General features: G+C 34.6%; 3 protein-coding genes across 3 annotated transcripts; 2 read left to right on the top strand and 1 right to left on the bottom strand.

Moving 5' to 3' along the window:
• Positions 1 to 5,887: 5,887 nt before the first annotated feature.
• Positions 5,888 to 8,506, top strand: LOC116140522 (disease resistance protein RGA2-like). The gene has a single exon (XM_031426148.1). The coding sequence runs from the start codon at positions 5,888 to 5,890 to the stop codon at positions 8,504 to 8,506; it is 2,619 nt and encodes an 872-aa protein (XP_031282008.1).
• A 14,985-nt stretch (positions 8,507 to 23,491) lies between these two features.
• LOC116140550 (probable glutathione S-transferase) lies at positions 23,492 to 24,488 on the top strand. Its single transcript, XM_031426173.1, has 2 exons — positions 23,492 to 23,871; positions 24,007 to 24,488. Exons 1-2 carry the CDS (start codon positions 23,563 to 23,565, stop codon positions 24,136 to 24,138), a joined length of 441 nt encoding a protein of 146 aa, XP_031282033.1. The 5' UTR covers positions 23,492 to 23,562; the 3' UTR covers positions 24,139 to 24,488.
• Positions 24,489 to 24,966: 478 nt separating this feature from the next.
• LOC116140539 lies at positions 24,967 to 26,662 on the bottom strand. The gene is made up of 4 exons (XM_031426162.1): positions 26,421 to 26,662; positions 25,979 to 26,161; positions 25,820 to 25,879; positions 24,967 to 25,423 (listed from the first exon to the last, which is right to left on the bottom strand). Exons 1-4 carry the CDS (start codon positions 26,643 to 26,645, stop codon positions 25,124 to 25,126), a joined length of 768 nt encoding a protein of 255 aa, XP_031282022.1. The 5' UTR covers positions 26,646 to 26,662; the 3' UTR covers positions 24,967 to 25,123.
• Between the last annotated feature and the right edge of the window lie 974 nt (positions 26,663 to 27,636).

Raw genomic sequence — 27,636 nt, 5'->3', positions numbered from 1 at the left:
AGACGTGTCTAGTGTGCAATAAGTGCCAGCCATGTGCATTAAATGTAAGCCATGTTGAAATGACATTCTCTTTCAGAGCATTAAATGTGGATGAGGGCGCATTTAATTTGGAGGAGATAATCGAGCTGTCGCTTGGTTGCTCCAATGGAGGGAAGTGTCGATTGGCATTCTCGAAGCGTAGCAATTACTTCTTCTCGTAGATTGATGACACGTGGTCGCAATCAATGGTGAGAAACATATCCCGCCCAAGCGTTGCTTGCCTAGGGAAATCAATCGTCGCTTCTTTCCCCTATAAAACCCTAGGCTCGCCTCAAGCTTTGTCACAAAATTCATACTTTCAAAGAAAGAACAAAGCTCTCACGAAATCAGCCTCCCCTATTTCTAATTGATACGCACCGTTCGTTACGATAGGAAGTCCATTCCCCGCAGCAAAAAGGTAAGAAGGATTTCTCTTTTGCTTTCTTTTACTATTTTGTTAATAGCTTGACTTGATGATAATGGTGGGTATGAACTGTCTGGTAAACTTTTGTAGTGTGTATTTCCAGGTGGTTGTGGGAAGAAGGCTTTTTCTTTCATAAAGAGTGAACATTTAGGGCACGAATCCTTGGAGATTGATTCCCAAGGGCTTTTAGGGTTTTTCTAGGGTTTAAGGAAGGTACATTAGGGTTTCTTTTGTTCTTTCATGTCATCATACAGAATATTGTATGAAGATTGAGTTATCTCTGCATGTCGCCCCTTTTTCAAACCTTAGGAGCAATGGATGCCTCAACAACCAGAACAATCAAGGGGATGAGCTCGCAGGCACTGGATGCCCCAGCAGGTCCCATGCAAGAGATTTTTTCAGTGGCTACCCGAGATGAGATACAGAAGGCAGTGGACCAATACGCACTTAGCGTGCACGTCTACCAACATAGAACATATACAGCTCAGAATTCCCTAGAGGGAATGGCCACGATCTCCGAGGCGATCTTCAAATGTGGGGCATTGATACCTTTTCACCCCTTTATTAGATCGATCCTTGATCACTTCGAGGTCGCGCCACTGTAATTGACGCCCAATACGTATATGATAGCTATTGCTATGTATATCGCATGTAGCGAGAATGGCCTCGGTGAGCTCATGCTCTTATTACCTGAAGAAGAGTAAGGATAATGATTCTTTTTATCTCTCGAAGCAATCTACGATCGAGGGAGGAATATTGGGTTACCCTAGTAACTAGAGGTGGAACAAATGAAACTCATCCCATCTTTCAAAAAGTATCAAAAAAAAAAAAAAAAATCATATAATTATCAAAAATTCCCTAAAAAATATCAAACCCCTTTATAAAATTATCAAAACCCTGATATGTTATAGTTTGGTTTGTAATATATATCTTTATAATTTTCTCATTGGTTTAATTATTACTTTAAATTCAATTTCATTAATAATATTGGTGCTATCTATGCAAGCAATGATGTATAATTAGCTAATTAATTATTTAAGAACCCCTCTTTTCATTTTTTTACTACAATTGTCACATCAGTCAAAATTATAATCCTTTTATTTATAATTTTTCCTGTTGAACTGTCTGGTTGCTAATCGATCGTCCAGGCTGAAAATATTCTTTTTCTCTATCTTTTATTATTCAAACATATATATACGAATTCTCCATGAATGAAACTTCTTTGTTTATCCTTAAAGTCAAAATGCACGGCCGCATATTTCATAGTCATTTGACTTTTCAAACATATAAGGTAACTCTTTGCTAAATACTTTATATTAGATCGATAACCACCAGAAGATACTTGGAATAAATTGCAAATTGAGTGCACAGTTCATATCGAAGCTTATCAACATGGGTGAAGTGAAGGTGATTGGAACAACTTTAAGCCTATTCTGCACGAGAATTGAATGGGCTCTGAAGCTTAAAGGGGTTGAATATGAATACATAGTGGAAGATTTAATGAACAAGAGTCCAATCCTTCTGAAATACAACCCTTTGCATAAGAAAGTCCCTGTGCTGGTTCACCATGACAAACCGATTGCTGAATCACTTGTAATTCTTGAATATATCGATGAGTTGTGGAAAGAAAAGTACCCTTTACTGCCTGAAGATCAATGTGAGAGAGCCATGGCTCGCTTCTAGGCTAAATTTGCTGATGAGAAGTGTGATGCCTAAAAAAGTAGGGCTGACGTAAGACCCATTCAGCATAAAAAATCAGAGCTTAGATAGGTCTGCAGCCAGTCAGAGACAGCCACGTCACGCAATGACATGAACGGCGTGCTCCTCTCAGGGCAGTGGGTGCGCGTCAGACTAGCCAGGAGCTAGAGTGATTCCACGTGTCTAATCCCTGCATCAAATAGCGTAAATCACTCTGAAAGGTGGGCAATGGGACGTAAAAAAGGATTTGCACGGATAATCCTACCAACTCACAGATTTAGTAATCATAACCTTAATTCATCCCACTATAAATTGAGAGCTCCTCTCTCATTTGGGAGATTAGCTAATCTCTCTAAAGAAAAATAGCATTCTCTCTTTCTTGTGTAATTATTTGTAAGTCAGTCTGCTGAACGCGACCTGACCATGATTATTAATACAAAATCAGTGGATGTAAGATTCGCTTCTTTGAGCATCCGAACCACTTTAAACATTGTTCTCTATTATGTTTACTCTCATTCTCTCATTCATGTATGTCTTCTGAGCCAGCTCAATATTTCATATATGCATTTAGTTGGTGTCAAAATTACGCATCAACAAAAAGATACATGAAAAATATGCTTGATTAATCATGTATTTAACTTTGTTCTTACACAAGGATTCTAATCTCGTATTTAAATTTGTATGAAACTATTGTGTGATGGGTGCATTTGGAGCTTGCTGGAAAGAAGGAGAAGAAAAGGACAAAGCAGTGGAGTCTGCAATAGAATCATTTGCCTTTCTTGAGCAGCAGATTGAAGGAAAGAAATATTTCGGTGGAGAAGAAATAAGAAATCTAGGGGTGAGCAGTTCCAGGTACCCTGCACTTTTTCGGGAAACCAGAGCCGAAACTGCATAGTACAGGTTCTCAAAAAAAGGAACCGGAACCGGAACCGCACAGTACAGGTTCTTCAATTCAAGGAACCGGAACCTAAAATGCAGGTTCCGGTTCCTTTCCAGGGTACCCTGTAAAAAATCAATTACCCCCCTATTAGTTTAAAAAATAACAAAAACACCTTATAAGTTTACAAATACACCCCTAACAAATTTTCGTTATTCATTCATTTGTGTCCAATGTAACTCATAACCTGTAATCTCTAAGCAACGCTTGAATTCAATCAATTCATCACAATTCACATAAAATTCGTCAATCAAAACCAAAACACAAACAATTATTCATCACAATTCACATAAAATAACTTCACCAAAATCATTTAAACAAACAACAATTCTTAATACTAATTACTAACATTGCCATTTGCCAGGGGTCTATTTGATAAGTTAATAAATTATTAATGTTTATAAATTTATTAATTTAATGTTATAATTGGTTAATTGGGTATTTATAATATACCAAATATAATTTAGTAAATTTAATATTAGAAACAAGTAATGTTATAATTAAATAAGTGATCATACTACAATGTAAATTGTAATGTTATAATTAATTAAGTGATCATACTACAATGTAAATTGTAATGTTATAATTAATTAAGTAATATATTATTTAATTATAATGTAATATTATAATTAATTAAATTGTTAATCATTTAATTAAGTATTATAATATTGTTTATAATAGAATGTTATAATTAATTAAATAATCATACCATAAATTTATAATATAATGTTATAATTAATAAAATTATAATAATTCGATTAAATATTGTGCAAATTAGTAAATTACTAATGTTTATAATATAATGTCATAATCAATTAAGTAATCATTTAATTATGTAATGTTATATTAATTATATGATCATACTATAATAGTATAATGTAATGTTATAATGAATTAAGTAATCATACTACAAATCTATAATTTAATATTATAATTAATTAAATTTCAAATCATTTAATTAATATACTAATGTTTATAATGGAATGTTATAATTGATTAAGTAATCATATTACAAATATATAAAGTAATGTTATAATTAATTAAATTTTTAATCGTTTAATTAAGTAATGTAATAGTATAGTAAATTACTAATGTTTATAATGTAATGTTATAAATTCATAACTAATTAAGTAATTATGTAATCATTTAACTATATAATGCTATAATTAAGTAAGTGATCATAATATAATGTAATATAATAATATTATAATTTAATTGAGTAATTATTTAACTATAATGTAATGCTTAATTAATGTTTATAAAGTAATGTTATAATTAATTAAATTTCTTATCATTTAATTAAGTATTATGCTAATGTAAGAAATCTACTAAGTAATGTTATAATTAATTAAATTTATAATTATTTAATTAAATAATATATTTAATATTATAAGTCAATTAATTAAGTAATAATTAATTGATGTAATACTATAATTAATTATACTATAAATCAATTAAGTAATGTTATAAAATTATAATTAATTAAGTAGTCATTTAACTATAATGTAATGTTATAATTGATTAAGTATGATATTTAACTAGTAATTAAATTTATTAATGTTTATCAATTTATCATATATAATTAATTAATTGTAAATTTACTATAGATATACTTAGAACTTGATAATTGAAGTAAATAACTAAATATATTTTTATTTAATCAAATATACTATTTTATTCAAAAATGATTATTTTAATTGGATCCTAATTCCAATTATATACTTAATTAATCAAAACTTTAATATTAATATATTATAATATATTAAAGTTTTTAATATGGTGTAATTTATGTGTAATAAGTATCATTGTATATTTATTTAATTAGGTTTTTCAAAAATTTTAACTTTTTTTATTTTAAATTTTTTATATGTAAAATAATGAAACCCTCCATTATTCACAAATATTTTATTGGAGCCTAGGTTCCAAAACAGATTCCAAAAATCGGTTCCAAATCAGGTACCCGCTACATGTTTCAAGCAGGTTCCAAACTGGGTACTTGTTTCAGGTTCTTTTTTCAGGTTCCGGTTCCGATTCCTCCACACATAAGAACCGGAACTGCACAGTGTCGGTTCCAATAAAATGGAACCAGAACCTACCCGTACAGTGCTGGTTCTGGTTCCTGTTCTACCCACAGGATTCGATTTTACACACTATCTGTGCTCACCTCTAGTACAAACTAATGTGACAAAAAATTAGTGAAAGAGTAAATATGATGAGTTTGATATTTTGTATTCACTCTACATCGTTTGTACATAAATCTATTATTATTATTCAAAGAATAATATTAAGTTATGGGTGTGTTCTTTTTTGAATTTTGAGTTTTTGTATTTCAGTTTTTTGAAAATATTGAGAATGATTGAAAAACGTAAAAAACAAAAAAATACGTTTTATATGTTTCTCTGAAAACCAATATTTAAAAACGCGTTTGTCATGTTTGTCTAGAATCACAAATAATAAAAAATTAAAAAATATGAAATTTATTTTCTACTGAATAGATAAAACCACTTTAAACTACTACCACTTTATTTGTTTCAAAGGTTTGTCTCAAATATGTCAATTATTGATTTCTGTTTATAATTTTGTATGAAAAGTTTTGATTTAAAAAGGAGTTTTTGTTTAAAGAGAGAGAAGAAAATATTGAAAGAAAATTTCATTTATTTTAGGAGTACCCACGTCAGTTTCTTTCGACTATTTACTTTATTTTATTAGATACCACGTCAGTTTTACCTACTTCTAACCACTACAAAATAAAAATAATACACTGAATTTTATATGTTGACTTTCAAGGTTTTAGTTTTAGCAGTATACTGATGCTGAATACGCTGAAATGTCCAGTCTTAGCTGATTCATTTCTCTTAAACTACCAGATTCTCGCTCTCTTCAAGGAAAATATGGCTGAATCCATTGTATTCGGCACTGCCACTGAAATTTTGAAGAAGATAGGTTCCCTTGTTGGTGGGGAATTGTCTTTGCTGTGGAATCTGGATAGTGATTTAAGAAGACTTCAGCGAACCATGAGCGCCATCAAAGCTCTGCTGTTGGATGCCGAGACAAAGCAGACTCAAAACCATCAGCTGCGTGACTGGCTTGCGAGGCTTAAGGATGTTTTTTATGATGCTGAGGACGTTTTAGATGAATTCGACTTTCAAGCTTCCAGGAGATCACAACAGGGGAGCTCAACATCAAAGGTATGTCAATGCTTTTCAAGCTCTAATCCTGTTAAAATTGGTCACAAGATCAAGGAGATTAGAGAAAGGTTAGATGAGATCGCAGATGATAGGCAAAATTTGCCTTTTCTTCTTATTGAGAGTCATGTTGACGCGAGGCATGTAATTCCCAAGGAGAGGGAGACTAATTCCTTCTTCCAAGCTTCTGATGTCATTGGAAGAGAGAAGGATAAAGAAAACATCATAACCATTTTGACACAACCAGGCGATGTTATTGTCTCCGTCATTCCTATAGTTGGGATTGGGGGTTTGGGTAAAACCACTCTTTCGAAAATGGTTTACAATGATGAGAGGGTCTATAGGCATTTTGAGTTAAAGATGTGGGTATGTGTTTCCGACGACTTTGATGTTGTTAGGTTGATTAAAGATATTATTTATTCTGCAACACATGAGGATTGTGCTAAGTTAAAAGCTGATGAAATACCCAGACGTTTGCAAGAAATTTTGACCGGTAAAAAATTTTTGCTTGTCTTGGATGATGTTTGGAATGATAAGCCGATGAGATGGAGGGAATTGAAAGACTTACTGGTGAATGGTGTCAATGGAAGTAAAATTATTGTGAGTACACGCAATAAAACTGTTGCTGAGATAATGGGCACCGTTTCCCCACATTTCATACAAGGTCTTTCACTTGAGGATTCTTTATCATTGTTTAAAAACTGCGCATTTAAAGATGGAGAAGGGAAAGATTTTCCAAACCTCATTAAAATTGCTGAGGACATTGTCGGAAAATGTAAAGGAGTTCCGTTAGCTCTGAGAACTTTAGGGAGCTTACTTTTTGCGAACACAGATGAAGATGAGTGGTTAAGAATAAAAAGAAGTGACATCTGGCACCTGAAACAGGGAAAGGAAGACATCTTACCAGTACTGAAACTGAGCTATGATAATTTGCCATCCCACTTGAAGCAATGTTTTGCTTATCTTTCCTTATTTCCAAAGGATTATATCTATGACAGTGATTACGTGACCGGATATTGGATGGCACATGGACTCCTTGCAACCTCTCATGATGATATTGAAGAGTTAGAAGATGTTGCTGTGCGTTGTATGAAGGATTTATGGTCAAGGTGTTTCTTAGAGGATTTTACAGAACATGATCATTTTTTTTATAAGTTTAAAATGCATGATCTTATGCATGATCTTGCAATATCAGTGGCAACAAGTGACTGTGCTGTTATAAAATCCAGAAGCCAAATAGTTGATGGGAGTGTTCGGCACTTTTCAATTGATGACTCTGCTGACAACCATCAAAAACCTCCAGGAGTTCTATATAATAGACCAGAGACGGTTCGGTCCGTTATTTTTCTGCAAGCAAACAACTATATTGATGAATCATTTATTCAGACATGCATATTCAAGTTCAAGCACCTCCGACTGCTAACGTTAAACTTTGTACTTTTTCGTGTCTTGCCAAAGTCTGTCGGTACATTGATACATTTGAGATACCTTGACTTAACTGGTAATATTCTTTTGAAGAAACTTCCTAAATCTATTTGTAAGCTTCAGAAGTTAGAGACGTTCAGACTTGCTGGTTGCTATAGGGTTAAGAAGTTGCCTAGGAATATACGAAGGATGATCTCCCTTAGGCACTTGGAAATAACCACAGAAGAGCCGTATTTACGAGAAAATGGAATCGAATGCTTGAGTTCTCTTAAACTGTTGTTCTTATATGGCTGCCAGAATCTAGTAAGATTGTTTGAAGGGATGCAAGGTCCCACAAGCCTCCGACGATTGGCTCTTCTTAAGTGTTCCCTGACCTCGTTGCCATACAGTATCAAGTACCTTAAGAGATTAGAGAAGGTAATGATTGAGGACTGTGAAAAGCTTAACCTGAAGATGGAATTTCAAGGAGAAGATAAAGACAACCTTTGCTTGGGAGTTCGAAAATTTATAATTAGAAGTTTGCCATCGTTAGTGGATTTGCCTCAGCTTATTCTTCAAGGATCGGCAAACACCTTACAGGGCATAATGATTGAAAATTGTCCCAAACTAGAAGAACTACCGGAGTGGCTGCAAAATCTCACATCACTTCAAACACTGGAGATTTTAGATTGCCCGATGTTGTCATGTCTTCCAGAAGGGATGCAACGCCTTACTGTCCTCAGACAACTGAAGATTCAAGGCTGTCCTGCTCTGAGTGAAAGCTGCAGACGCGATCAGTCGAAGATTGCTCATGTCCGCGAGGTCCATCTTGATGAATAAATGCCATCACATAATAATGCTTTTTTTTTCTGTTGAAGAAAATATGATAGCAGATTCTCTACTAAAGCATTGGTGGCGTGTTCTGTTACTTCTTTGTTTATTTTTCAAGACCTACATCATGATTCCCGCAAGTTTTCCGTACCCAGGTTCACATTACTCCAATTTCTTTCTTCTCTGTTTTCATTTGTTGGTTGTATTTTATTGTTTCTAATGCATGCATGCTTGAATATTTTATATTTCCTTTGTACCATGACATTAATTGTGTCTAAGCTTCATCACATCTTCTTATTCCCAGTGTTTTTTTTTTTTTTTTTTTTTTTATGTTTCTTATTAATAAATTTGCTTCTATGATCCAGACTTGCCAAAAATAATAATAATAATAATAATAATTTAGATTTATTTGTCTATTTTTATTTTACGTGTGAATATAGTTAAACCAGGCCGTGAAACTTTCAAGGGCGCTTGTTCAGTCAATTCAATTTCCAATTTTTTAATGTTATGTTGTTCAGTATTCAAAGTGAAGCTAAAGTCTTTTAAGTTGTGTAAACTTGTGTACGATATGCAAAACAAAATGCACTGGATTGTGTATGTTAAGGGAATTAGGAACCCTGCTTATACTGCAAGGCTTGAATGTAAAGCCAGAATTCAATCAAAGTCATGTATTCTTTGTAATCCAATGATTTAGAGAGGTTTTGAATTGAGAATAATTTGTATTACCTTTTTAACTTTGATAAAGCTGTTAACCAGTAACTAATTCTACTCAATATCACAACTTTTTATCTTAACTGAAATGTGAATTGAATATTGCTGGTGGACATTACTGTATACCCTCTAGGATTCCGGAATAATGTGATCAGAGGTTAGAATATATGGTATTATTTTCAATTAACTTACATATATTAAGAAGCTAGTTGAAGGAGACAAATTTTGGGTGGAGAGACAACAGAGGATCCCTCTCTGGCTGATGCAGAGTTAAGTTGACATTGCTTCATGAATGGTTGATGCAAAGAAAAGTTTCTCAACTATTTCAATTTTTGTAGGAAATGTATCTCTTTGCTTATCAATTTTATAATCTAAATGAAGAACCAACTGAAGCTTTTTCTGCTTAGGATTGATGGCTTTCAAACAAGCAATTTCATTATTGCTAATCTTTAAACCCTCTGATTTAACTGAAACAAAAATCAGAAAACGCCATACAGAGTTGAGAAGAGTTTCTTTACCTTCTCGATTTGTAATATGAGTGACTGGAAAGAGTTTGAAAAGTTTGGTAAAATTACATAGCTTTTTATATATGAGGGCAGTGTCATCTTTTAAACTTTGTGAGGACTATTGTTTGCAAGAGCGGTTTTTAGATTAGGGCCATTTATATAATTTATCTATCATTAATGAAATAATTAATAAATATTTACAAATAGCTAAGTTATTCATGAAAGGGCTTCAGTTCATGATGAATCAGGAATGTGTATTTATGTATAATATAATGTATATTCAGTGACAAAAAATTGTGATACAAAATGAACTTGTATTTATGAGAATGTATTTAAGAAATATATGTAAAGGTTCACTGGTTTATTATAAAAATATTCAATCCCTCAAATATAATTGAGTGATAATGATCATCTCTTCCTTAATAGACACTGTATATGTACAAGAAGTAGGACTGTAATGTTAAAAATAAGAACAAGATGTTACCTATAGACGATCAATTCCAAAGTATATATCTTTTTATATATCTTGATTTCTCTTCATATATATCTTTTTATATTTATCTTTCTTTCATGTAGACGATCAATTTAAGTTCTCATTGCTTCATGAATGGTTCTGCCGCTTCATCCAAATTCCACTCCATTCATCAAACATGGCCTTGCACCCAAAGTAAAGCAATAAGTTGGAGCTTCACTCTTTAGATTCTAGTTCATGACTTGTTTTGTTGCTTGGGACATATCCAAATGCGATGCCATTTTTTTCTTTCCACCAGGAAAAGCCATCGTTTTTCGAACTACAATTTCTCAACCATCCATATCGTGACTAAGGTAACATAAGTGTTAAAGTTGTGTGTTTTCCATGAAATATAATACTTCTCCACAAAAATGCATACTTTTCAAAACCCCGCTAGTATTTAGAAACTAGTGTTTGATCAAAGGATTTCATATCTCAAAAAAAAGGAAGAGGTGAAAGTTATTGGAGCTTCGCCGAGCCTATTCTGTGTTAGAATTGAATGGGCTTTAACGCTCAAGGGTATAACATATAGAAGAAAACTTGAAAAGAGTCACCTACTTCTTCAATCTAATCCTGTTCACAAGAAGGTTCCGGTGCTTCTGCACAATGGAAAACCAATCTCTGACTCTTTAGTCATCCTTGATACATAGAAGACACATGGAAACACAACCCTTTATTGCCTGCAAATCCTGTCGACTGGGCCATGGTGCGTTTCTGGGCAAAATATATTGATGACGAGGTAATTCAAGAGTTACATATTCATGTGCGTAAAAAACTTCACGTGTTATCTATAAAAAATATTTATGATTAGAAGAGAGCTCTGTAGTTATAGGAGTCATACTTGACTGTTTATTTTTATGGTTTGTTGTGAAGTGTGTGTTTAGTGCTTTCGCTGCTTATCGTGCCCAAGGACTTGAAAAAGAGAAAGCTGTAGAGTCTGCACAACAAAAACTAGGAGTTTTCAACGAGCAGATTCAAAACAAGAAACTTTTTGGTGAAAACATGAGTTTCCTAGGCTTGGTTTTGGGTTCTGAAGGTTTAGCCGGAGAACGTTAAGAGAAATAAAACAGAGCACCCGAAAACTTTAGCAAAAAAGGCTTACAGTTTTTTCATTGAAGAAAGACAATATAAAAACACTTAACAACTCTCTGCTAATTACACCTACTACAGCAGACATTTTCAGCTTTTAAATTCTAATATAACCACTAATATTACAGTCATATTACACATAACAAACTTGACTTAAATATAACTAAGCAACAAATGATCACAAAAACACTCCCATGCACGTTGAGCCACTGCTGCATGTAACCTTCAGCAGCTTTCCAAACACAACTTGCAAACTTGAACATTTGATGCATTTCCAACAAGGCATCACGGCATCAACACTCCTCCTTGATGCCTTTGCAGGAAACACCAAGTTTGAGTCTAGGTTCCTCAAACTTGTTTTTAGGCAAACTCTTAGTCATAATGTCTGCAATCTGGTCCACACCCCGGTAGTGCATCAAGGTCACTTCCCCATCATTTTCAGCTTCCCTCACTGCATGAAATTTAATCTTAATATGCTTTTTCTTGCCATGGAGAATTGGATTCTTTGCCATTGCCACTGTTGATCGATTGTCACACAATATTGATGTTGGCCCATCTTGATCCTGCTTCAAATCAGACAAGATTTTCTTGAACCAAGCACCTAGGTTCACAACTATTGTGGCAGAAATGTACTCTGCCTCTGCTGTGGACTGAGCCACCGTGTCTTGCTTCTTTGACAACCAGCTAATGGTACCTTCATTAATTTAAAACACATACCCTAAGGTAATTTTCATGTCATCTAAAGAACCTCCCCAGTCACTGTCTGTGTAACCCTTTAAAACCAGTTTTTCTACCCTTTTAAACCAAAGGCTAAGGTTTGAAGTTCCTTTCACATACCTTAACACCCTCTTTGTTGCCCTATAATGTGATTCACTTGGACAACTCATAAATCTAGAGAGGTAGCTAGCTGCAAACATCAGGTCTGGGCATGTGGCTGTTAAATACAGCAAGCATCCCACCAAACCTCTAAACATACTCTCATCTACTCTTTTCTCACCATCATTCTTACTCAGCTTCAAATTAGAGACTAAAGGTGTATCTACAGGTTTGCAATTCTCCATCCCAAACTTTATGAGAATCTCATTTGCATACTTTTCCTGGTACAAAAATATTCCACTTTTGGACTGAAAAATATGCATGCCAAGGAAATATGTCATCTCCCCCAAATCTGTCATCTCAAATTCAGATTGCATGGATTGTTTGAACTTCCTCAACTGGTCTGGTTTGATCCCTGTCATCAACAGATCATCCACATACAATGACACAATAATTAAGTCACCCTCAGCTTTTTTAACATAAAGAGAATGTTCATTTGGACTTCTTGCATAGCCTAGGCTATTAAGGTGATCGTTTATGGGGCTGTACCAAGCCCTAGGTGCCTGTTTTAGGTCATACAAAGCCTTCTCCAGCATGTACACCTTATTTTCTTCACCCTTCACTTGGTAGCCTTCGGGTTGGTCTACAAAAATCTCCTCTTCCAAGTAGCCATTTAGAAAGGCATATTTGACATCAAGTTGGAAAATTTTCCAACCAAATTGGGTTGCCATGGCAATGATCAACCTTATAGTGTCATGTCTAGCTACTGGAGTAAATGTATCAGTGTAATCCACGGCTTGCTGTTGAGCAAATACTTTTGCCACAAGCCTAGCCTTGTGTTTGTGGGTTGTACCATCAGGATTAAACTTTAATTTATAAATCCACTTTACCTGAATTATCCTTCTGTTTTCAAGTCTTTCAACTAACTTCCAAGTATTGTTCTTCTCAATCATAGCAATCTCCTCCTGCATTGCTTTCTTCCAAGCATATGATCCAGCAGCTTCAGCATATGTTTTAGGTTCTAACACAGCCACATTGCACCTTGCATAAACATCAGCCAAGGTCCTGATTACACGAACTGCTGGTTCTTCATCTTCTTCAGTTTTAGGTTCATCTAGTGCATTTTCAGTTGGTTGTTGTATTTTAGAGTTAGCAACAATCTTCTTACTCTCCCAATTCCACATTGCATTTTCATCTATTCTCATATCCCTAGTTATCACAATTCTTTTCGTTTCTGGAATGTAAACTCTGAATCCTTTTGATTGGTTGCTGTAACCAATGAAAATACCAACTTCAGCCTTATTATCCAGCTTGGTTTTCTTCACTGTTGGAACCATCACATAGCACACACTTTCAAACACTCTCAAAACTGTTGGTTTAATTCCTGTCCACGCCTCAGCTAGTGTTTGTCCTTGATTGCTTTGGTTGGCAACCTATTCAGGAGATAAACTCCTGTATTTACAGCCTCAGCCCATAATCTCTTAGGAAGTTGTTTCTTAGCCAACATACATCTACCATCTCCATGATGGTCCTATTTCTTCTCTCACTTACTCCATTCTGCTGTGAAGTGTATGAAGTAGTGAATTGATGTCTAATACCAGCTTCTGAACAAAGTGAACTGAATTCCTTTGAAGTGTACTCAGTTCCATTGTCACTTCTAAAGGATTTGATCTTTGTTCCAGCCTCATTTTCTACTAGCAATTTAAACTTTCTAGACACTGTAGGGACCTCACTTTTCTGCTGTAAAAAAATACATCCATGTCATCCGTGTATAATCATCTATAAAGAGTATGAAATACCTACTACCACTCAAGGATTCTGTTTGCATAGGACCACAAACGTCTGAATGAATCAATTGACGCTTCATTGATGCTCTTCATGGCTGATCCGAAGGAAATACAGGTCTGCTCAATTTTCCAATTTGGCATGCACTGCACAATGTACTTTTCTCCTCAATTTCTGATAGGTCATGAACCATGTTCGCATTCTTCAACTCTTTGAGGCCATTATAGTGATAATGGCCAAGCCTTTTGTGCCAGGTTTCTGACTCTTCTAGCCTAGTTGACAGGGCAAAATCATTGGTGTTTTTCCACTCAACTGGGAAGCTTTTCCCTAGCATCTTTACACTCATCAATTCAGGCCCTTTAGGATCTAATATGGTACATGCTTGGTTTTCAAAGTGCAAAGAACAACCCCTCTCTAACATTTGTCCCACACTCAATAGATTTTCACTAATTCTAGGCACATACAACACATACATGAGGAATTATTTTTGTACCTGACCAAGTTTGGACAGTAACATCCCCCAAGCCTTTGACCTCCATGAATTCACCATTTCCTATCTTGACTATAGAGCTATACGATCTGTCCAGGCTAACAAAATTTCATAGGTCTGCAGCCATGTGATTGGTGCAGCCACTATTAATTAAACAAGCTTCATTGCTGGTTTGTACAGTGTAACAAGTGGCCACAAAAAGTTGTTTAGCCTCTTGACATTGTTGTTGATCCTCTCCAACTTTTGCTTGCTGTGATGGCTGGTTTCCTTTGTTCTTGCAAACGCTTTCAATATACCCAAAATGCTTATAACTCCTGCATTGTATACCAAGTCTAAACTAGCATCTTCTCTCCGAATGCCTTTTCTTTTTACAGTGAGTGCAGGCCAGAAATTCTTTCACTCCACCAGGCCTTTCCCACTGGTTATTACGCTTCTCTTTCCCTTTTCTATCTCTAGCATACTTCCTTGTTTGAGCTTGTGTAGGTTTGCCTTTGAAGCTTGCAACCAATGTGGCGTGCTGTCGTAGGCACCCAGAATTAAAACCTAAAAATACACGTAGTAGTGTAAGTCAGGGTCGATCCCACGAAGAGTGTCTAGCTGAATTTGATGTTATGTGAATAAAGCTGGGGGGTTTTGTGTAAAACAGAAAACAATCTCTGCAAAAACAAAAAAAAACAATTTAATTCGAATTCAATTAATATAACGAAACTTGGTCTCTATCAACATCCACCATCAGAATCTTATAACTGATCATTGATGCAAAGAAAATCAATTCACATATTGAATATTCACCGTTGAAAATAATTTCCTATCTCTCCTTAATTGTAATTAATCAGGAAACAAGCGATCCTAATTAATCTTACCCCTAAACAACCCTAGACAAGCGCTCAAGATTTAATCTAGTGGCAGCCTTAAGAATTAGAGAGATCGACGAAGCTAAACAACACAAACACAAGCGGTTGTATTTAATTTAGTTGAATGTTCTTCGTAAGGTTACTAATTCCTGACGCAGCAAATTACTAACCCTAATTGCTTCACAAGTTGGAGGGATCAAACAATTACGGATTTGATATCAAACTTAGCAGTAGATTTCAACAAATAATACACTAGTAGGCCTCCTAGTAATTAAATGCATCAATCATAAAAATATGCACAGAATAACATTCAATACTCAAACATGAATTTAACACTAAAAACAGAAAGATCTCACAGTTTATTTGATTCCGAGGTTTCCGTTTCCTTCGACCAAGTTACAAAAGTTCTAGCCGCTCATGGCCATCACAAAAACTCAAGTGAAAGAAAATTCCAGAGAAGAAAAGAGAGAGAGGCGTGGTCCCTCAAAACCTAATCTGATCTCCCTTTTAAAATCTAATTTTAGAATTCGAATCCCACTCAATCTCCTAAAAGAAATATTCTCCTATCCTAAAATAACATTAATCCTAATTTAATTCTAATTGGAAATAAAATAAAATAGAGTCCTAATAAAATAGGAAAGTGGTGTTTCCAGCTGTAATTTTCGTGCAGCATGTATGTCTTCAAAACATGCAATAAAAGACTGACTTGCATAACAAGTCAGAACGCTCCAGGACGTCGGTAATGCAGGTGCGTCAACTTCAAGCTCAATTACAACCTTGATTCAGTCAGTATCTCTAAAAACTCAAAACATGAAAGTTGTAGATCTCTTTCTTAGCGTTCCACAGCATTTTGAATCATCTCAATCGGAGCTCGGATGAGAGAATTATGCCCAGAATACGAAGCAGTGGCGAAACTGTCCGAATTCCCCTAATTAATTCCGTTTTTCAATTAACACCTCCATTTGCTTCCTAAACCAAAATAAAGTAATAATGAGTACAATTAGGAAACAAATATGTATAAAAGACTAAACATTAAGGGGGTTAAATATGACATTTTGCATTCCCATCACAATGCACCCTCACTAGTGTCTTCTTGCCTCAAGAGCCTTCTTTGCTCTTGAGCTTGGAGAGCATGGACAAGTTTAGTCAATGTGATTTGAGTCATGTCTGTAGAGTCCTCTAAGGAAGAGATTTTGGACTCAAATCTCTCTGGGAGACTCACCAAAACCTTTTCCACAACCCTACGATTTGTCAACTCCACTCCCATTAGCCTGATTTTGTTGACAACATTCATCAGTCTATCAACATAATCCTTCACTTTTTTAGTTTTCTGCATCCTTTGCATCTCAAATTCTCTCCTTAGATTGAGAACCTGCATATTCCTTGTTGTAGTGCTACCCATGCACTCCTCTCTCAATTTATCCCATGCTTTCTTGGGGTTTTCGTATGCCATGATCCTTGTAAATACAAGGTCAGTCACGGCTGCATGTATATGAGAGAGGGCTCTCGATGCTTTGGTTGTTTCTTCCTCATACAGCCTTATTTGGTTCAAAGTAGGATTCTGTCCAAGAGGAGGTGGCTGCCTATTCTCTTCCATGTACTGCCACAGTCTCTGTCCACGAAGAAGGGCTTTCATTTTTACAGCCCAGTTGTGGTAATGTTCCCATTGAATACTAGAGGAGCCATCAAGGCAGATTAGGTTGCCATGTCCTTCTTCGTGTCTATCACAAGAAGGAAGAACAGATGCAGGTTAACATTTTGAGACTGAAAAAGGTATTTTGGAGGTATGATCGAAGGTTTACAATGCTAAGTTTCTGGTTTTTGTGGTGGCGCTGATACCATTCAAAGCTTTAGCTGGAGAACATTAAGAGAAATAAAACAGAGCACCTGAAAACTTTAGCAAAAAAGGCTTACAGTTTTTTCATTGAAGAAAGATAATATAAAAACACTTAAGAACTCTCTACTAATTACAACTACTACAGCAGACATTTTCAGCTTTTAAGTTCAAATCTAACCACTAATGTTACAGTCATATTACACCTAACAAACTTGACTTAAATACCCTTAAGTAACTAAGCAACAAATTATCACAAAAACACTCCCATGCACGTTGAGCCACTGCTGCTTGTAACCTTCAGCAGCTTTCCAAACACAACTTGCAGACTTGAATATTTGATGCATTTCCAGCAAGGCATCACTGCATCAACAGGTTCTATACCTCACTGGCTATAGTTTATAGAAGAACTTGGAGGCATAAAGCTGCTTGATCCTCGTAAGTTTCCATCACTGTATGAATGGACTCAGAAATTTGCAGAAACCCCGTTCCTCAAAGAAAGAATGCCAAAGAAAGATGACTTGATCAACTACTTTTGAGCTAGCCAGGAAAGCGCTTAAAGATTACAATCCTGTTGAATTTCAAAAGTACATAGAGGAAAAAAACCTTATAATAAAGTTGTTATTGAATGCTTAGAGAAGTATTTCATTCAAAAATAACGTCCATAACAGTGAAATGTTGTCTTTTTTAATATTTACACTATAAAAGAAGTACTACAAGTGCATTTGTTGCTTTAACGTTCCCTGCTCTCCTAATAAACAACCTAAGATTAAACACATTACAAAAAAGAAATTTCTCTAGAAAGTAAGCAGGAATATGATTAAACCTATCCTGTAAGGTCACACTTTCGGGGGAACAAATGCCCTGAAAGTAAGCAGGAATATGATTAAACCTGTCCTGTAAGGTCTCATCTACGGTAAGGAAGAAGCATGATTCATGCATCGCAATAACCTTCAAATAATTCAATCACAGAACAATGTCCTAAGAAGCTACTAACATTTTTCCCCTAAATTTATGAATGTCCAATTACTTAAAGATGTCTTTGACAGTAGTTCTAAAATTTTTGCAAAATGAATATCACTATTTCTGCTTCGTTTAAACAGTAAAACCAATTTAATGTAATGCCTCCCATAAACTCACACCACCACTATGCAGTGCAAGAACCTTAATACTCAGCAGCATTTACTTTCCCAGCAAGGGAGATAACATTAGAGAGAGAGAGAACAGTTTCAACTGTCAAGTTAACTTGATGTGTACAAGCATATCTAGCTATACATGTAAATATATGAATAAATACCATCCGTGCTAGAATTACATTGTTGAATTCTGATTATAAATTCAAAAAGAATAAGAGGTATTGACACGGTGACACCGACACCAAAATGCAGTCCCCCCACTTCTGCCTCTAGCAACTGCTATTTCCTCATCAATGTAAAACCAAATAAAGAAAGGATCCTTGTTGCCTGGCTCTCTGTCATTTGTTTGGCCCAGACTGATCTCTAGAGGTTTCAAATTCGCAATTTTGATGCGGATACATTCAAAAATGAAGGCCAGTATTCTCTTCTTCCAAGAAAATCTGCCTTCAAATGTTAAGCATCCAAGTGGGCCGAGATACACCCCATTCTCAATCCTCTTTCCCTGATAGCAATTGAAAGTAAGACTGATTACTTTCTTGCTTGATTGACGATATTAGCAATATGAAGTTATCAGCAATTTCGCAAGAAAATCCGAAGGCATAGGAAAATTACAAACGATAAAACAAGCATAATTACTAGAATGTAAATCTTCAAATAAATGACTGGAGGAAATATCACACACTGACACATAATCGTTTATATATTTCTCTATTAAGACCATGATCAAACCTTGTTCATGTTCTAAGAATGCAACCTCACTTCGATGTCCCAAAGAAACAAGCAGTGCATACTTTTGTGTAAAGATCAGTTTATATTTCTCAATAGCAATTAATATTTTTTAATGTCCTTTTTTATTTTTCTATTATATAATAAAATAGATTTACATTTATACTTTTTGTAAAATTAAATTAAACAGTTTTATACTATTAAATATTTTATTTTTGTCTTTTAATAATTCTGTATCCTTTTTTAATTGTTTTCTCAAACGTGCATACTCATTTTAATTTCCTCTCTTATTATTATTAAAAAAATGAGTTTATAAAAAGAAATAAATTAATAAGGGTAAATACACAGAGAAAGGGCCGGCAAGAAGATTGCAGATAAAATGGGAGGGGGCCGTTCGTTCAAAGAAGCTCAACCTTTGTGAATGGATATGCGCTTCTCCATCCTACGAGAGAATAGTTATAACGCGTGGCTTTTTTTTTTTTTTTTTTTGGTCATCGAAAGCTAACTAAAAAATGCAGGATATCCAATCCAAATATACACCATAATAACCCAATAGTTTGGATTTCATGATGTGAAACAAATTTAATTTCTAAAATAAAATTAGAGAAAAACATGATTATATAATATTTTACTGTCCACATTAGGCAACTAATAATAGATGTTACGGTCTTAAATATTTCAAATAAAGGTGGATATTCTTGAGTTTTATAAAAGAGTAATGTTAAACCTACAAACAAATCTTATAAAGATTTGTATTCAAACTAATATGACGTAAAATTAGTGGAAAAGTGAATATGATGAGTTCAATTTTTTGTATTTACTTCACATCAGTTTGTACACAAATCTTGGTGAGATTTGTTTATACATATAACAGTATTGTTCAAAGAATAATATTAAGTTATGGGTGTGTTCTTTTTTTAATTTTGAGTTTTAGGTGTTTGTCTATAATCACAAACAATAAAAAATTAAAAAAATATGAAATTTATTTTCTACCAAATAGATAAAACCACTTTAAACTACTACTACTTTATTTGTTTCAAAGTGTTTGTCTCAATTATTGATTTCTGTTTATAATTTTGTATGAAAAGTTTTGATTTAAAAAGGAGTTTTTGTTTAAAGAGAGAAAAGAAAATATTGAAAAAAGTAAAAGAATAAATAATATATTTATTTAAATTTCTAATTTATTATAGGGGAAACGACTTACACCTACCCAAGATTTGGCGAAACGGTAGATTGGTATCCAAAAGGTTTCAAAATAACAAACAGGTACCTTCTATTAGTGAAAAGACTAGCCCTTGAGAAATATTAGTTTATTTTCTTAATTACTTTTAGACCCCTTAAGTTTATTAATTCCACAAATACCCCCGAAAAAAAGTTTAAAACTTAACAAAAACACTCCCACCCACCCATACTTGCCAGATTCCCGCGGCCACCACCGGTGGTAGCCGGAATCTGTCACAACGGTCTACGCCGCCACTGAAAATGGCTGATAATTCACCGATCTGACCTTTTCCGACCAGATCTAGCCGTCGACGGCCGCAACACTCCATCTGGCCGTCGTTGTCTATCAACGATGGCCAAGATTTGGCCGTCGTTGACAGTCAACGACAGCCATTTCTTTGGCCGTCAGTTTCTGGCCAGATCTGGCCTTTTCCAATTTATTTAAATTTCTAATTTATTATATTATTAGAAGTACCCACGATTTTATTAGATACCATTAGAAGCAAATGACTAAAGTTTCACCTACTTCTAAACACTAAAGAATAAAAATAATACACTAGATTTTCTCATTCCGACCAAGAATTTTATATGTTGACTTTCAAGGTGTACTGATGCTGAATACGCTGAAATATCCATTCTTAGCTATTTCATTTCTCTTAAACTACCTGATTTTCGCTCTCTTCAAAGAAAATATGGCTGAATCCATTTTATTTGGCTCTGCCACTGAAATTTTGAAGAAGATAGGTTCCTTGTTGGTGGGGAAGATAGCAACTAATATTTTTTAATGTCCTTTTTTACTTTTCTATTATTTAATAAAATAGGTTTACATTTATACTTTTTATAAAATTAAATTAAACAGTTTTATACTATTAAATATTTTATTTTTATCTTTTAATAATTCTATATCTTTTTTAATTGTTTATACAAACGTGTACACTGATTTTAATTTTCTCTCTTATTATTATTTAAAAAAAAAAATGAGTTTATAAAAAGAAATAAATTACTAAGAGTAAATACACAGAGAAAAGGCCGGTAAGAAGATTGTAGATAAAATACGCACTCAAAAAAGCTCAACCTTTGTGAATGGATATGCGCGCTTCTCCCATCCTACCAGAGAAGCTTTCATTAAATAATTTTACTACACTCCATTAATCAGTCATTCAATGTCTCTCCCTTTTCTCTCTTCTTCTACTATTAATGTTTGATATTAAAAAAAGGTTATTATTCTATTATATAAATAGTTATAACATGTGGCCAAAAATAATAATAATAATAATTTAGATTTATTTGTCTATTTTTATTTTACTTGTGAATATAGTTGAACCAGGCCGTGAAACTTGCAAGGGCGCTTGTCCAGTCAATTCAATTTCCAATTTTTTAATGTTATTAGTTCAAACTTTTATATTCTTTAAGTTGTCACAACAATTTTGAGTAATTTTGCAGTTATGTTGTTCAGTATTCAAAGTGAAGCTAAAGTCTTTTAATTAAGTTGTGTACGATATGCAAAACAAAATGCACTGGATTGTGTATGTTAAGGGAAGTAGGAACCCTGCTTATACTGTAAGACTTGAATGTAAAGCCAGAATTCAATCAAAGTCATGTATTCTTTTTAATCCAATGATTTAGAGAGGTTTTGATATTACCTTTTTAACTTTGATAAAGCTGTTAACCAATAACTAATTCTACTCAGTATCACAACTTTTTGAGAAGCTAGAATATATGGTATTATTTTCAATTAACTTACATATATTTAGAAGCTAGTTGAAGGAGACAAATTTTGGGTGGAGAGAGAACAGAGAATCCCTCTCTGGCTGATGCAGAGTTAAGTTGACATTGCTTCATGAATGGTTGATGCAAAGAAAAGTTTCTCAACTATGTCAATTTTTATAATCTAAATGAAGAACCAACTGAAGCTTTTTCTGCTTAGGATTGATGGCTTTCAAACAAACAGTTTCATTATTGCTAATCTTTAAACCCTCTGATTTAACTGAAACAAAAATCAGAAAACCGCCGCACAGAGTTGAGAGAGTTTCTAGACCTTACTCGATTTGTAATACGAGTGACTGGAGAGAGTTTGAAATAGCTTTTATATATGAGGGCTGTGTCATCTTTTAAACTTTGTGAGGACTATTGTTTGCAAGAGCGGCTTTTAGATTAGGGCCATTTATATAATTTATCTATCATTAATGAACTTAATAAATATTTACAAATAGTTAAGGCTGTGTTTGGCTTAATATTTTTATCCATATTCTGGATCCTATTCTCCAAATAATGTTTGACACATTATTCCAGAAATATTATCCTATTTTTTTAATTATTTTTAAACCCCATAAGGTTATTAATTTCACTAAATACCCCCTAAAAAAAAGTTTAAAAATTAACAAAAACACCCTCATCAACCCAACTTGTCAGATTCCAAAAAATTTCGTTACGGCACAGACCGGTTGGATCTGTGCCGTAACACGTCGTTATGGCATTTTCCGGCCAGATCTACGGTCTGTTATGGCAGTCGACGGTTGGAAAAGGCCAAACGACGGCCATTTCTTTGGCCGTCGCTGACGGCCGAAAAAGGCCACATCGGTGAACTTCCGGCCATTTATGGTCGGAAGTTAAGCCGTTGTACAGATTCCGGCTATCACCGTACATAACATTTTGTTTTGCATATCGTACACAACTTAAAAGACTTTAGCTTCACTTTGAATACTGAACAACATAACATTAAAAAATTGGAAATTGAATTGACTGGACAAGCGCCCTTGCAAGTTTCACGGCCTGGTTTAACTATATTCACAAGTAAAATAAAAATAGACAAATAAATCTAAATTATTATTGTTATTATTTTTGGCCACATGTTATAACTATTTTTGGCCACTGGTTTATTATAAAAATATTCAATTCCTCAAATATAATTGAGTGATAATGATCATTTCTTCCTTAATATACATTGTGTAAGTACAAAGAGTAAAACTGTAACGTTAAAAATAAGAAAGGATAGGTATTTATCATAAATTTTCAATTACCTTACTTAGGTTTTTTTAACATCAAAATTCTTGATTTCTCTTCGTATATATCTTTCTATCGTCCCATCAATTTAACTTCTCATTGCTTCATGAATGGTTCTACAGCTTCATCCAAATTCCACTCCATTCAGCAAACATCGCCTTGCACCCAAAGTAAAGCAATAAGTTGGAAAAGTCATCGTTTTTCAAACTACCATTTCTCAACCATCCACATCCTGACTAAGGTAATATATGTGTTAAAAGTCAAAGTTTTGGGTGTCTTCCAAGAAACATACTGCTATACTTTTCCAATAAAATGCATACTTATCCGAACCCCTCTAGTATATAGAAACTAGTGTTTGATCAAAGATTTTCATATCTCAACAAATGGAAGAGGTGAAAGTTATTGGAGCTTCGCCGAGCGCATTCTGTGTTAGAATTGAATGGGCTTTAATGCTCAAGGGTATAACATATGAGTACATAGAAGAAAACTTGAAAAGGAAGAGTAACCTGCTTCTCCAATCTAATCCTGTTCACAAGAAGGTTCCGGTGCTGCTGCACAATGGAAAACCAATCTCTGAATCTTTAGTCATCCTTGAGTACATAGAAGACACATGGAAACACAACCCTTTATTGCCTGCAGATCCTGTCGACCGGGCCACGGTGCGTTTCTGGGCAAAATATATTGATGACGAGGTAATTCAAGAGTTACATATTCATTTGCGTAAAAAACTTCACACGTGTTATGTATAAAAAATATTTATGAATAGAAGAAAGCTCTATAGTTAGAGGAGTCATACTGACTATTTATTTGTATGGTTTGTTGTGCAGTGTGTGTTTAGTGCTTTGGCTGCTTACCGTGCCCAAGGACATGAAAAAGAGAAAGCTGTAGAGTCTGCACAACAAAAACTAGAAGTTCTCAACGAGCAGGTTCAAAACAAGAAACTATTTGGTGAAAAGTGAAAACACGAGTTTCCTCGGCTTGGTTTTGGGTCCTATACCTCACTGGCTACAGTTTATAGAAGAACTTGAAGGTATAAAGCTACTTGATCCTCGTAAGTTTCCATCACTGTATGAATGGACTCAGAAATTTGCAGAAACCCCGTTGCTCAAAGAAAAAATGCCAAAGAAAGATGACATGATCAACTACTTCCGAGCTAACCAGGAAAACGCTTAAAGATTACAATCCTGTTGAATTTCCTAACTACATAGAGGCAAAAACCTTATAATAAAGTTGTTATTGAATGCTTCGAGAAGTATTTCCTTTAAAAATAACGTCGATAGCAGTGAAATGTTGTCTTTTTTAATATTTACACTATAAAAGAAGTACTACAAGTGCATTTGTTGCTTTAATAATGTTCCCTGCTCTCCTGATAAACAACCCAAGATTAAACACATTACAAAAACTAAATTTCTCCAGAAAGTAAGCAAAAATATGATTAAACCTGTCCCGTAAGGTCACACTTTCGGGAGAACAAATGCCCTGAAAGATGAATCAAAATCCTTACCGAACTTTAGCAAATTAGATTGGAGGTAACGATCTTATGTATAACATCTGCGGTAAGGAAGAAGCATGATTCATGCATCGCAATAACCTTCAAATAATTCAATCACAGAACAATGTCCTAAGAAGCTACTAAAATCTTTCCCCTAAATTTATGAATGTCCAATTACTTCAAGATGTCTTTGACTGTTTCAGCTCCATTTAAACAGTAAAACCAGTGTAATGTAATGCCTCCCATAAACTCACACCACCACTTTGCAGTGTAAGAACCTTAATACTCAGCAGCATTTACTTTCCCAGTAAGGGAGATAACATTAGAGAGAGACAGAGCAGTTTCAACTGTCAAGTTAACTTGATATGTACAAGCATATCTAGCTATACATGTAAATATATGAATATCTACCATCCGTGCTAGAATTACACTGTTGAATTCTGATTATAAATTCAAAAAGAATAAGAGGTATTGACACGGTGACACCGACACCAAAATGCAGTCCCCCCACTTCTGCCTCTAGCAACTGCTATTTCCTCATCAATGTAAAACCAAATAAAGAAAGGATCCTTGTTGCCTGGCTCTCTGTCATTTTTTTGGCCCAGACTGATCTCTAGAGGTTTCAAATTCCCAATTTTGATGCGAATACATTCAAAAATGAAGGCCAGTATTCTCTTCTTCCAAGAAAATCTGCCTTCAAATGTTAAGCATCCAAGTGGGCCGAGATACACCCCATTCTCAATCCTCTTTCCCTGATAGCAGTTGAAAATAAGACTGATTACTTTCTTGCTTGATTGATGATATTAGCAATCTGAAGTTATTAGCAATTTCGAAGAAAATCCAAAGGCATGGGAAAATTACAAAGGGTAAAACAAGCATAATTGCTAGAATGTAAATCTGCATGAGCATCTGTAAATAAATGACTGGAGGAAATATCACAATATCACACTGACACATAAATCATTTATTTACTTCTCTATTGAAACCATGATCAAACCTTGTACATGTTCTAAGAATGCAAACTCACTTTTGATATCCTAAAGAAACAAGCAGTACATACTTTTGTGTAAAGATCAGTTTATATTTCTCCATCACCAAAGATTCAATGCTGAAATGTGAATCAGTTAAAAAGGACAAGAGATGCTTACAGCAGCGTCAAACCTCTGAACGGCTGTAAGAGGAAAGTAGCGACCGCCCTTTAATTGCTTCTACAATATATAAATGATAACAAGAAGAATTGTAACTCAATGAGAAACTCAAAGTTACATATATAATCACATAAGAGAAAGCAATGCAAGTATACGAACTTCGGCAGTGAAGATCAACATCCAAGTTCTGCCAGGAGACTCTGTACCACCAAGTGTCTCCAAAAACCCAGAAGGATCAAGTTTTGACTTCTCGATGACAGATAGGGCAGACAGAACCTCTTCTACCGAAACCTTTCTAGTTTTTGCAGCTTTCTTAAGCACTTTCACACTCTCCTCTACTTCCTGAACCATAAAATAAACTCAAAATAATTCACACTCTCTTATACCCACAACAGAAAAATAGCAAACTAATAATGACCACATAAGTTGAATTAACTGGTAAGAAAATGGAGATAATCAATCAAATAAGCATAGCTGTTTTCCTTTTCCTTTCGTATTCTGAGCAACAAAATCTAAGGTACCAAATATCTTATATATAAGCTTAAGCAGCAAAAAAGATTGGATTTTTAACATAATCAAATATAAAAGAAGATGAATTTACGGAGTCGGATTGCTGTTGTTCTTGAACAAGAAGTGGGGAAGGGTCTTTCTCATCCAGTGTAGCATTGGTCTTCAGACTTGGTAACTTGAGATGACAATTGTTTGGAGGGTTGAAAGAAGGAAAAGATATTATGTTGGTTTTGAGAGGCAGCTTAGAGTTAGAGGTGTTGAAAGAAGAAACAAAAAAGGGTGAGGGTGAGGGTGAGGCATATGCATGTGAGCCCATGGGTTCTTATTAGTTTGAGAAAGAGAAGTAGCCATTTCTTCTTGCTTCTATCCTCTCAATTAATTCTTGTGGATTAGATTCTCCTGTTGACATTACTATTTTTTCTGCATAGACACGTGTCACGGTGCCATTTTATCTGATAATATTTTTTCACTCTTCCTAGCTATAAATATTATCACTCCACACATTTTACATATCATCAAGGATATATAACTAAACACCCCCACCCACCCACAGAGTCAGATTTCGGCCACTACCGTCAGAATCTGATCGAAATCTAACATTAAAACACAGACCGATCGACAGATCTAGTCGAAAAAAGCCAAATCTACGGTCAAATCTGACCGTCAACGGCAGCAAAAAGCCAGATCCGGCTATCAACGACGACTAAAGATATGATTTTCATTGTCGATCAATGACAGTCATTTCTTTGGCCGTTGTTGACAGCCAGATCTGGCCGAAAATGTCAAATCGACGAATTATTGGCCAGTTTCGGTTGTTTGTACACCTTTGTGACAGATTTCAGCTACCACCGGTGGTGGTTGCCAGAATTTGACAACTATGGGTAGGTTGGGGTGTTTTTGTTAATTTTTAAACTTTTTTCTAGGGGTGTTTAATTAAGTTAATAAACTTAAGGGGTCCAAAAGTAATTGAATAAAATATAATAGTATTTCCTAAATAATGAAACAAACAGTTATTTTGATAATAGGATTGGAAATAAGTATGAAATAATAAACCAAACGAACCCTTAGATACCAAATGCAGGCTCTATATTTGTTCAAGTACTTGCCTTTATGATCCAGTAAACTTACAGATTTACATCTCAAACATGGTACTTGCTTGACACAAGCTGCCATTGTCTTCAAATCAAACTCGATCTAAATGGCTTTATTGTTTTCAAACAATTACCAATTAATTCCCTTATTGCTAGTCTTTTAAACCCTCTAATTAATTTAGAGCTTCGCATGTCTCCATTGAAGGCAAAGTAACT

The sequence above is a fragment of the Pistacia vera genome, unplaced genomic scaffold, assembly GCF_008641045.1.
Source record: "Pistacia vera cultivar Batoury unplaced genomic scaffold, PisVer_v2 Contig373, whole genome shotgun sequence".
NCBI lineage: Eukaryota > Viridiplantae > Streptophyta > Magnoliopsida > Sapindales > Anacardiaceae > Pistacia > Pistacia vera.
This window is presented reverse-complemented; position numbering and strand designations above follow the sequence as displayed.